Source organism: Mustela putorius, unplaced genomic scaffold, assembly GCF_011764305.1.
Source record: "Mustela putorius furo isolate JIRA1106 unplaced genomic scaffold, ASM1176430v1.1 tig00003869_pilon_pilon_pilon, whole genome shotgun sequence".
Lineage (NCBI taxonomy): Eukaryota > Metazoa > Chordata > Mammalia > Carnivora > Mustelidae > Mustela > Mustela putorius.
Genome location: NW_025422021.1, coordinates 4,013,140 through 4,025,422, shown reverse-complemented (window position 1 = coordinate 4,025,422; position 12,283 = coordinate 4,013,140). Strand labels below are relative to the sequence as shown.

The 12,283-nt window shown below is 37.7% G+C and overlaps 1 protein-coding gene across 3 annotated transcripts; it reads right to left on the bottom strand.

Annotated features, from left to right (window-relative positions):
* Positions 1-1,227: 1,227 nt before the first annotated feature.
* FKBP7 (FKBP prolyl isomerase 7) lies at positions 1,228-12,282 on the bottom strand. 3 transcript variants are annotated; one of them, XM_013064817.2, is made up of 5 exons: positions 11,930-12,282; positions 10,276-10,427; positions 5,224-5,357; positions 2,996-3,047; positions 1,228-1,573 (listed from the first exon to the last, which is right to left on the bottom strand). In XM_013064817.2, exons 1-5 carry the CDS (start codon positions 12,136-12,138, stop codon positions 1,545-1,547), a joined length of 576 nt encoding a protein of 191 aa, XP_012920271.1. In that variant the 5' UTR covers positions 12,139-12,282; the 3' UTR covers positions 1,228-1,544. The 3 variants fall into 3 exon arrangements, with proteins under 3 accessions (XP_012920271.1, XP_004769028.1, XP_004769029.1); XM_004768971.3 differs by lacking the exon at positions 2,996-3,047; XM_004768972.3 differs by lacking the exon at positions 2,996-3,047 and having other exon boundaries at positions 5,224-5,354.
* Between the last annotated feature and the right edge of the window lies 1 nt (position 12,283).

Here is a 12,283-nt window from a genome sequence, read left to right as displayed (position 1 = left end):
GTACAGGTACGAAGCACTCTTGGGAGGAAAGGAAACCCAAACCCAAGGTGTTGGTTTTATGAGGTGTCAAACTCTGTGCTATGCATACATGATACCTGTCAATCTGGTGGGTTTTGCCTTACCCCTGAACTTTTAGATAATAGAATTTGGGGCAGTGTAGTTAAAGAGTTTAAAGACAAACACTGAACAATGGTTTGGAAAATGGAAAATGGAAAAAGCTTTGGTTTGAACTCACTTGTTTGGAGCAGAGCTATTTAATGCCTGACATAGTTTTCTACATACGCAATGGGCAAAACCTTCCATGGTTCAATAAATAACATGCACTTTCTTTGACACTAGTGTGATCTACAGCATCTCTTACCTCCTATTCTCAACAAGTTGGATGTCATGATTTGACCATGATGCAAAACTGCCACTGAAGTGTATATCCCAGTTTGTATCCCCATTTGATCCCTCATGTGTAAAATAAATTGTACACATTTTCAAAAATTTGATGGGGTACCAGTTTGTAAGGCTCAGTCATGATCAAGAACAAGGACATCATAAAATGAAGTGACATAGGGTAGAGATACATAGAGAAAGGGAACCGGAAATTAAGGAAAACCATGGCATTAATTTAAAACGATCAAGACAAAAAGTTAGGGATGATAGATCTAAAGGCCTACAAGAAGGAAGAGGAGGCAGCACATTTAGAATGATGTCTGAAGGAGTACAGACTCAGAACAGTATAGATTTTATTATGTCTGCTATGTAAGAGGCACAAAGCCTTTGGTCTGGTCAATTGTCTTTAAGCATTCCCCACTGGAATAATGACCAAAGACCAGAGCTTGCACCAAAAAGTACAGAAACTGTGTTTAAGGCTCTCTGTGGGACAGAGGTATACAACTAATACTTTCTTATATGCATCCAAAAGGAGTATTTGTTTAGTTCTGTGATTTTTATATGCTTCTACTTGTAATGCTGCGAAATGTATAAACAAATGAAACGTTAATTCCTGAGTCCTATTGAATATTTTCAATATAACGGGACATTTTTACAATTAAAATGTTAAAAATTGGATATTTAACACTTTTACATGTTGTTAAGGTTGGAGCTGGGAAGAGCTTGTAGATTTTGACATAGATGTCCTCCTGCTTCCTGAAGGGGGAAAACTGCCCAGTGGGATGTGGTCTATTTCTTGGTGATGCAATTTGTGTTCACAGAATAAAGCAATAGGAAACATAATTATACTTTTCCTGAATGTTAAATTTGCAAAATACCACACATTTATTATGCCAAAATTACATGTATTGATGGGATCAAAATATATTCTCGTGGGAGGAAAACATAAAAGACAAGTTCTAGGGGAAGTGACTTTGTTTTATATATAAAGTACAGTAAGTAGCTAAGAAAATTTAGAAATAAAAATATACTACAGTTCATCATGTTGATATACATTGTATTCCTTGGAAGAAATGAAGCCATCACCATCATGATCATTCTTCTTAAAAATATCTTCTAAAACTGCATTCTGATATGACTTGTCACGTGGCTTATCATCCTTTTCAAACTCCCTTTGCAGGTAGTGATTTATCTAGAGGACCAAAATAATGTCTTTAATAAAAAAGTACCACAGTAAATTTTCTGTAACTTTAAGGAAATATGTTTACATAAGGAAACTCAATGGTAAGGCTACTTATAAGTGATATTAAAAATTTTAAAAACTATTTGAGGTTTTATTCTTTTAACCTTTGAAGCAATTTTTCTGAAAAGAAACATCTTCGAATTAGCTTCCCCTGAAGTTACAGATGGTTAGTGGTACATACTCAAAGATTAACCTTTGAATTGAATTTTGTTGAAACCAAGTATTTTCCAATAATCTATACTGTCCACATTATGAAAGGAAAATGAGGAAAATCATTCTTAAGGAATCCTATTAGTGAATAAAAACCAAATTGGTATTTTTATAATTCTAAAATTAATGTATATATTGAATTATCAATAAAACTCAACCATAGGTTTTGAAATAAAATTCAATTTTCTTAACTCTTCTATGATTCTATAACTCTCCTTCAAATCCATACAACTATGGCAATCTCTATAATAATAAGACCAAATAAAGAACAGGTATTAAGTATTCTTTCTCTGCGTTAATATGACATTTCTACTAACCACATGGGACTACTATACACTTGACATGTGGCTAGATCAAATAGAGGTATGCTACTCTCAGGGTTAAGTACACAACATATTTTGAAGACAATAAAAAATATTTATAATTTTTACATTTATTTCATGCTGAAGGGGAAATATTTCAGATATACTGTTAGATAAAACATAGTATTAAAATTCATTTCACCTGTTTCTTTTTGCTTTTTTAAGATGTGACTATTAAAATTTTTTTATATACGTGACTCAATCATATTTCCATTGTAAAGTGCTAATATATATAATAACTAAAGAATACAATGTGCAATAATCTGGAGATACTGTTCAGCAAGTCTGGGTATTTTAAACGCAAGAGGATTTTTAAAGCTAAAGTTGAACTTTGAGAGGTTTTTAGCAGTATGTATCCCAGCTCAGTCCATCATGAGTACACTATTTTAGATGATCAACAGAACTGTTCTCAAGTGAGACTTTAGTCCTATTGAGGGAGATACATTTTTTTCTTCTAGTTGAGCCATAACAATGCTATGTAGATGAAAAGAATTTTAAAGAACCTCAAATATTCCTCAGTTTCTAAATAAATATATTTTCATAACCAATATTACTGACTCTCAGGACACACTTTTCTAGTATAGTGTAGTGGACATGTACAAAAAGGCAGCAGTAAGAAATAACCTTAATTTCGCTGACAATGAGTTCCATACTATTTCTACTTCATAATTTAATAAAAAATACTGTGTACCTCTTCTCTCCCACCTTATACTAAAGAATTGACTTGATCTTTCTGATGATGAGAGGAGGTAGTTTCTTTTAGTTCATGTTTTAAATCTAGTCTTTGTCATGTACTCACTGTGTGGTCTTGGGACAAATAATTTAACCTCTCTGGACCTCAATTTTGTTATCTGTAAAAGAGGGGAAACAGTATCTCTATGGTAGTATTTATGTGAGTATTAGAGTAATGTTTATAGATGTCAATGAAAGCTATTACTATTCAAGCATGTGAAAGTCACTCTTAACCTAGTGATAACACAGCTGATACCTGACAGACATCTGGACAGACTGTTGCTAAGCGGGTCACTGTTTTGGACTTTCTCTACTTTTATTTTCCAGAAAGAACTAAAGAACCCATAAGAACTACTGAAGAGTATTCATACTGCAGAATGTGCCTCTTTGTGTACATCTGATAACGAATGGTTTGTATGCACAGGCTGAGCTCTTGGGTACTTTGTGAATTCATCAGCTGCAGTTCACTCTGAAACTCATAAGGAGTCAACGCCAAGTACGTGCCGGATGGATTTGCCACCCCACTAATTGTCCTCCTCCTTAAGGAACAGGGGATGTTTTCATTCACGTATCCCTCTCCCACTGCTGAGCAACAAAGGAGCTTCAGGGGCAAGTCCTTACTAATATCCTAGAGGAGGAAGTAGAGTCAGGGTGGGGGAAGGACTGGAGAGGGAGCACACCTGTCTTTGGAAATCAACCCCTCAGGGACCTTTTGTTATTGAGGTGGTGGAGTCATGCTTGTTAAACTATCTCCCAACAAAGGGGAGACAAATGGGTTACTCAACTGAAGCAAAAAGGGTATAGTCAGTGGGACTAAGCCAATCACTGGCCTTCAGTAGTACAAACATTAGCCCTCAAACATCCAGACTGGAAATTCCCTGAAAGAGGCCCTGGTTAAAAGCAAGGTAGTGGGGGCAACCGGGTGGCCTGGTGGGTTAAGCAGTCAACTCTTGGTTTCGGCTCGGCCTGTGTCTGGCGTTGTGCTCAGCACAGAGTCTGCTTGAATTCCTCTCTCCCTCTGCCTCTCCCCTCTCTAAAATAAAAATCAATCAGAAAGAAAAAAAAAAAGAAAGAGCCAAGTAGCAGAGCCAGACTGATTTTGCCACTTAAGGGTGGTGTGAACTTAGCCCAGTTACTTAACCTGCTTGGGCATCATTTTCCCCTTCCATAACATAGAGATAATGACATGTGTATATCTCATAAACTGTCATAAAGATTAAGTGAGTTCACATGCTAATGTGCTTCTAGTAGTACTTGGTACTGAGAAAATACAAAAGAAAATTACTATTATTGCTCCGACATCTTTATTAATCCCCCAATTCATATAGAAGACTGACTGGAGGGGCGCCTGGGTGGCTCAGTCAGTTAAGCATCTGCCTTCAGCTCAGATCATGATCCCAGGGTCCTGGGATTGAGCCCCACATTGGGTTCCCTGCTCAGTGGGGGCCTGCTTCTCCCTTTGTCTGCAGCAACCCCCCAACTTATGCTCTCTCTCTCTCTAGCAAATAAATAAATACAATCTAAAAAAAAGAGTAACTGGAGTGTGGAAGCTAGTTAGGGAACTCCTGTGTCGGAGGCAGGCCCCTGGCCAGGGCGGCCTCCGCCATTAAAAGATGGCGCCTGGCTAGTTGCCAGGTTAGGATTGCCTCATGAGACAAAGCGGAACGCCCAAAGAGGAAGTAAACAGCATTGGTTGCTAGCGAAGTTGTTCGTTTAGGTGCACAGCCTGATTCGCTCCCTCCTGTACCCTGCTCGCTGATTGGTCATGTAAGCGTATATAAGTGTGTAGACTTGCGGAAATAAAGAGAGAGGAGAGAGAGAAGATGCATCTGAACCAGGGTTCTTGTCCTTGCGGGGCGAGGGCGATACTCCTGGATCCTGCTTACAACTTTCTAGTGCACACAATTCAAATTCTCACTAGCTCTTTTCATAGTTTCATGTAATCCCCACAGTCCTGCAAGGCATAAATTATTTGTACTATTACAAATTCCTATGGTGTTGCTTGAATGAGCTCTGTTCCGGTCTAAAAACTGGAAATGCCCTATGGAGATGAGCTTGTTATTTTAATGAACTTCTGGCAGGGAGAAAGGCAACTGAACAGGATGACTCATTACAAGTTTTATGTTGAAAAAGGCACATTTTCTTCTTGGAGCTTAGATTTTTTAGTAATCTGCTCTGTAAAAGCAAAGTAATCAGCCCATGCTCAGTAGAACTTAAAAATAACCAATGTAATAGATATCTATTTAAATTGTGAAGAAAAAAATAGACTGTACACATAGAATTTGTTTGAATTACCTCAGTTTTAGAGAGTTGCCTGTCGTTGTCTGTGTCTATCTGTTTAAATGTTTCAATGCTTCGTGGTCCTTTGGTCACAGCATAAAGTTCAATCTCAAAAATCAGTGTTGCATCAGGTGGAATCTTGCCTTCTGCTAAAGGTATAATTTTTAACAGTTTAACTTACATGAAGATAAGGTTCAGATATTTAATCACAAATAGCCATTACAGCATTATGACTATATTATTTCACATTTATAAAAACCACTTACTAAACACTTTAAAAAATATTTCCATGTTTTTAAACCAAATCAGTTTTAAGAACCTAGTAGGTCATTAATTTCTTATTGAATTAAAATAAATACAAGTCATGTAATTTTTTTTTTAAAGATTTTATTTATTTATTTGTCAGAGTGAGAGAGAGCGAGTGAGAGCGAGCACAGGCAGACAGAGTGGAAGGCAGAGTCAGAGGGAGAAGCAGGCTCCCTGCGGAGCAAGGAGCCCGATGTGGGACTCGATCCCAGGACGCTGGGATCATGACCTGAGCCGAAGGCAGCTGCTTAACCAACTGAGCCACCCAGGCATCCCCAAGTCATGTAATTTTTATTAGTATACCCCATCATTATATAGAAAAGAGCTAGTGCAGAGAAGAAATGCATGGGCAGAAAGATTTCAAAGTGTAAATCAGTAATCTTCTAAAAATTGACATTGTGTAGTTATTTGGCAGCATAAATAAAACATATGTTTCAATATATTTGTCTTCCCAGTCCTTTACAGACATTAAAAAATAAGTGCAATGACAGAATAACACAGTAACAATTTTATGAAATCTATAATCACAATAAAAAAATTAAGTATTAAGGTGAATAGTCCTCTTAAAAAGGTTAACCTATTCACTCATCTATTACATCACAAGACATCACAGATTATCTTAGCAAGCTATGGGCTTATTCGGATGACCATTTCATAGAAATGACCTGTAGAAATGATGTGCTAAGAGGCAGGGGTTGGCTTGTGTCACCGGTATTGCCCAGTCTCTCCCAGAGTCTCATCCACTAATATTTGTTGAATGAATATTTGTTGAACGAATGCCCCTATGGTTTATTTTTTAAATGGCTGCTTGTTCTCTGAAGTAAATAGAATTCTTGCTCAAGTATTGATTTAACCCAGAGAGAAAAGAGCTTCAAAGTTACAGCCAAAAGGAGAGATCGATCAGTCATCTCCAAAACCAGGACATAGAAAAAATCTACCCATACATCCTATGACTAATGAAGTTCCAAGCTATGTAACCACCTCTTACCTGACTTTAGAGCAAAAAGAGGTAGAGATTAATTCAATGATCATTTTTACAAAATCCATCCCTAGTCTGTCCAGTTACAATCTCCTTACAACAGGGAAACAACTAATGATAATAAGGCAACCTCAAAACACAAATTCAAATTTCTTAAGAAAAAATATTACAAGTCCATATGAAGTTTCTAAATAATTCTACTGGAAACACAGAAAATATTGCCAATTAGGCTTTGTCATACAAAGAAATCAGAGCATAAAAAGGAGAAAAAGGTGAATTTGCTATAGAATTACTTGTATTTAGAGAAGCAGATCAAAGACGTAGGAGTTAAAGAATCTATACGTACCACGTGTACTGTTAATTTAAAGCACTAAAAAGTCACATGCATTTCAAGACATGCAGGGTGCTCTGTCATATGAAGCAAGGATATTGCACAGAGGAGAGCCTTCTTCAAGTACTACCTAAAATAAAGTTATAGCTGATGTTAGGTCTCAATAACAACTTATTTAAAAGAGCTTATTTGACAAGAAGTGGTTGGTTAAGCAGTGATGTATGGTCTCCACCACAATTTTTACGTAATCTAATCCTACCCACGTGATGCAGGTAAGCCAGCAATTAAGTATGTTCCAAAGAACATACTTTAGTTGGGCCACAGTTTCTTCATGTGTAAAACAAAAGCGTTGGTGGTATTACTAATGAGATTCATCATTTTTATGTCTTTTGGGGACACCTCAAATTGAATACCATCTAACTTCTTCAAAGTTAAACTTGTACCTCTCTGCAGCAAGGGTCTGGTTTATTAATAGCATAGGCAGCCTGGGTAATCATTCATAGCTAAGCATAAACTAGTTTACAAAAAGGGTAACTACGTGGACTTCTGCTATAGGAAAATGGGGCCCAACAGGATGAATAAGCACCTATTAATGTGGGATGTGGTTAAAATGAGACTGAAGAGTCGAAAAGGCAAACTTTACCTGTATCATCTTGCCTAAAATCGGTCTCAACCTATGACAATATTTTTGGGCAAGGACTGCATTCAATTTAACTTATCTTCAATTTTTTTCCCTCTCTCCCTCTCCCAGATTCCTGTGCAAGTCTAAATAGGATATACAAATTATGGTTCCATGGGAGCTATTTTGATGGGACCAAATGATTGGTTAAAAGCATTGAGAATGAAGCTGTAGTTACCTGTAACTCTCTCTTTAGGAGTTTACAGTCTGACTGGGTCTGTTTTGTGTCACTAACCTCCCTGCAATCCAGTCTGGGGCAGTGGGCCCCTCCTCTTGCTGGAAAGAGCACGTGAGGGAATCACAACTATCAATGAGTTAACAAAACAGCCTCAGAGAGGGTGAACCATTCAACGAAATATTTGGGAGTAATGACAGTATCTCTTCATAGAAAATGAATCTTTAATGACTTTAATCACATACTAAATATTTCAAATAGGTGGTGTTAGCAAGGGTTCTAAATCGTATGAGGAGGGAATGATTATAGTCTTCACATAACAAGAGGGAGCAAGGATCTGATAGAGAATGCAAAGTAAAAACTATCCCTCTGTTAGGCTGACCATTTCCCCCTTTTAAAAACTTCTCTTTATTCAGCTTCATTTTTAACTTTGTCAATTTCAAAAATTTAAACAGTACAAAATGTTAGAGAGTAAGAAGAAATCTCCTAACCCTTGACCCTCAGGGTTTCCTTCTCACCAGATGACTAGTATCACCAGATGACTGTGTATCCTTTCACATATAATTTGTGTAGATGCATGATGCATATGTGAAATTCTCCCCCTCACAAGTAAGATCTTTGAGGATAGGAAATTGTTTCTTCTTTGTACATTGGCTTTATGCTCAATGCCTGGAAAGGGCCTGGCTTTGATGCTCAATAAATACTCCTTGCATGAATACATTCTATGCCACTTTATTTTATTTTTAAAAAGATTTTGTTTATTTTGTTTATTCTCTCTTTGAGAGAGAGGGAGAGAGAGCATGAGCAGAGGAGGCGGGTAAGGGCAGAGGGAGAATGAGAAGCAAACTCCTCACTGAGCAGGGAGCTCAATGATGATGCAGGGCTTGATCCCAGGACCCTGGGATCATGACCTGGGTTGAAGGCTGACATTTAACCCAGTGAGCAACCAGGTGCCCCATCCCACTTTATTTTTAACATATTAATACATCTGGCTCTATGGCATTCTTTTTATTGGCTGCACCACAATCCATTGTATAGATACATCATATTTGACTAATTCCCTATGGATGGATGCTCAGGTACTTTCCAGTTTTTTGCTACCAAATAAAAGTCTGTAATGAATGTTCTTTTATATATACCTCTGTGTACATTTCTGTAAATGAATCTACTGGCTCAGAGGATATGTGCTTTTAAATCTTGATAGAAATTGCCAGAAAGGTAGAGTGATTTACATTCCCAGCAATAATGCATGAGAATGCTAGCTTTCTATACCTGTGCCAACTTTGATGCCTCTGATCATCTGATGAGTGAAAATGGGTGTCTCACTTTGTTTTAATTTGCCTTTCTTTAATTATTAATGAAACTAAATGTTCCCATAGATTTAAAGGTGTTTTTGTTTTTTGTTTTTGTTTTTTTTTGTTAGTAGGCTGCTTGCCTATTTCTAGGGTTGGGTTATTTTTATTATTGGTGAATAACACAGTTGCCAAAATTTTGCCCATTTATCTGCTTTACCTAGGTTCTTAGATCTTATAGTAGGATTTTTAAAAAAAGTAAGATATTGAAAGAAGCAGTTCATTTCTTCCACATTTCAAGGCTGTTCCCGAATTCGGGGATTAGTGACTGATAGCTTTTTATATTCAGTTGCTCTTTTTACTATGCTCTAGTGCTGTCCTTTTATTCTAAGATATGTTCCAGTTTCCTGAGGTTTATGAATTTGACTTTGGTACTGCTTACCTAAGGTATATGATATAGACATTTACATAAAAATTAATAAAATAACATGTACTAAAACCAATAAAAATGACTAAGGTAGAACATATAGAATATATAGGATCTTTATGAGTACTGCCACTACACGAGGGAAAGAACTCTGGCCAGAGAGCTATCTTCCAACAAATGTCTTAATTTTCTATAAATGTGAAAAGTGGGGACCAAGCTGGACTGGACTAGATATGGCTAGATTATTGGTCCCTGTGATTCTGTAACTATTTTCCCCTGTGGTTTTTTAATTTTGTTTTTAGTTATTCAAAAATTTTTAATTATGGAAAATACATGTAACATAAAATTTATCACTGTAACCATTTTAACTGTATAGTTCAATGCATTCACATTACTGAGCAACCAATCTCTAGAACTATTTCATCTTGGAGAGCTGAAGCTCTAAACCCATTAAACCACTTCTCTGCCTATTCCAGCCTCTCTCCAGCGCCTTGGCAGCCTCTCTTCTTTGTATTTGACTAGTCCAAATACCTCATACAAACAAAATCACATAGTGGTTTTTTTGTGATTGGCTTATTTCACTTAGTATAAGGTACTCAAGTTTCATCCATGTTATAGCATATAGAATAATTTCCTTCCTTTTTAAGGCTGAATAATACTCTATTTTATGTGTACACATGTTGTTTATCCACTCATCTGTCAATGGACACTTAGATTACTTCTACTTTTGGCTTCCACTTTTTTATGAATGGTGCTGCTATGAACATGAGTATACCAATATCTCTTTGAGACCCTGCTTTCGATTCTTTTGGATATATATCCAAAGCTATGCTTTATTTTTAAATATAACTTAGAGATAGAATATTAAGACACCTTACCATAGCCTTCCTTTCCATATGCATATGAAGGGGGTATAATCACTTTCCGCTTCTCTCCAGGGCACATATCCATCATCGCAATGTCTAGCCCTTTTATGACTTGCCCAACACCAAGAACAAACCATTTGGGGTGGCCTTCATTTTGTGTCCGGCTATAATAAAAAACAATACTTAGGTAAGCTGATTTTAAGAAAAATGAAATAAAACTTTATAATACACCTGGATGGGATGTCTGGGTGGCTCCATCAGTTAAGTGCCTGCCTTTTGCTCAGGTCATGATCCCAGTGTTCCAGGATTGAGCCCCACATTGGACTCCTTGCTCCGCTGGGAGCCTGCTTCTCCCTCTGCCTGCTTCTCCCCAGTTGTGCTCTTTATCTCTCCCTATGACAAATAAAAAATCTTAAAAAAAAACCAAAATATTTCTGGACATGAGGTTATAATTTAAAATTGGAGTCCTTTCTCTTTTTTCAAATTAATATTCATTCTGGGGGCACCTGGGTGGCTCAGTGGTTTAAGCTGCTGCCTTTGGCTCAGGTCATGATCTCAGGGTCCTGGGATCGGGTCCTGCATCGGGCTCTCTGCTCGGCAGAGAGCCTGCTTCCCTCTTTCTCTCTGCCTGCCTCTCCATCTACTTGTGATTTCTCTCTGTCAAATAAATAAATAAAAATCTTAAAAAAAAAAAAAAAGAAATAACTTAGAATAAAAAAAAAAAATTCATTCTGAACCTCCTGGCAGGATGTTTGGCTCAAACTTCCTTCAAAATAGCCAGAAAGAAGTATGATTTGCCCAAAGCTAATCATTAGGAGTCATGTCATCATCTTTTTTATTGCCATCTTGCACAAACTATTCAATAGTTACCTTTTTAATGGGTCTCTGGCCTCTAACTAGCTGCATGGCTTGTCCAAATAACTCATTCAACCTTTCTGAGTTTGTTCTAAAAACTTATGGCTCAGGTTTAACCTCAAAAAGTCATTTGAACAATAACTAAAATTTGTATCTTTTCTTACTAAATTTATCTATTTTCTTCCAAATGAAAAGAACTAACTTTCCCCAATCCTATCTTTAGAGCGTTATAGCACAGATGAAGAAAAGCCATTCTTCCTTTGAGTAGTAAAAAGATCAATTAAATCAGAGCAGGCAGTGGTGAGATTATAGGGGTGACATGAAAGAACACAGGGCCCAGAAGACACCAGGGAAAGTTATTGTGGTTTTTGGATACAGTTGGAAAGTGGTCCATAGTCTGTAAATATCATGCTTCTGAAGCTTCTTAACCTACCCTACCCAATCCTCTGTAAAGAGGCTCCAAAAAATGGCAAAAGAAAATGTTGAGAACATCCTTACAGACAGTACCATAACTTACCCTTCCATGGATCCCAAGGGTGGTGGCAGTGGCCGGGGTGCGTCTGTATGTCGTGTATTTCCGATAATTTCGTGGGCCACCATTTTTAATAATTTAAAAAGTAATAGTTCAATAGGGAACTACTGCACATCAGTAGGAATTCCCCCCGCCCCCTCTCCCCCCTGGAATAAAAGGCTCAACTCTTCCTGTTAAATAACGAGAACCAATCAACCAACCACGTAGCTTCTGGTTAGTAGAGGAAGCCTAGATTTCATGCATCAACAGGACGCCAGAGCAGTTCACAGCCTTTCCTACCTGCAGTAGAACTTCGAACCGTCTTTAGCCAAGAAGCCGTCGTAATGGGCATTTAGCAGGTCTCCCTTCTTGCTTGTCTTAGAACAGTTTTCTGGACGATGCAAAACTTCGATCTTCACTTCCTCTGTGCTCTCCTCTTCCTTTTGTCCCTGAGCGGTAAAAATGCCCCATACATAAAAGAAAACGATTAATCTTAACAGAAACGGCATGATTCCTGAAGTTGGCCTCAGATGACCACGGCGTTCCTTGGCGCGTGTCAGTCGTGCCCAGTCGCTGCCAAGGCAGCTGAGTTCCGACGCGTGGCAGGCATTGTTCTACGTCACAAAGGGCTGGGGGCGGGGCGCCCTATGGCCC

What these genes read in the sequence shown, in the direction of transcription:
- FKBP7 (XM_004768971.3), bottom strand. Translation starts at nt 12,138, where the DNA reads ATGCCGTTTCTGTTAAGATTAATCGTTTTCTTTTATGTATGGGGCATT. An exon ending in ATATGGAAAGGAAGGCTATG is followed by an intron (nt 5,358 to 10,275) that starts GTAAGGTGTCTT and finishes TTATACCTTTAG; the next exon opens with CAGAAGGCAAGATTCCACCT. An exon ending in GGCAACTCTCTAAAACTGAG is followed by an intron (nt 1,574 to 5,223) that starts GTAATTCAAACA and finishes TTGGTCCTCTAG; the next exon opens with ATAAATCACTACCTGCAAAG.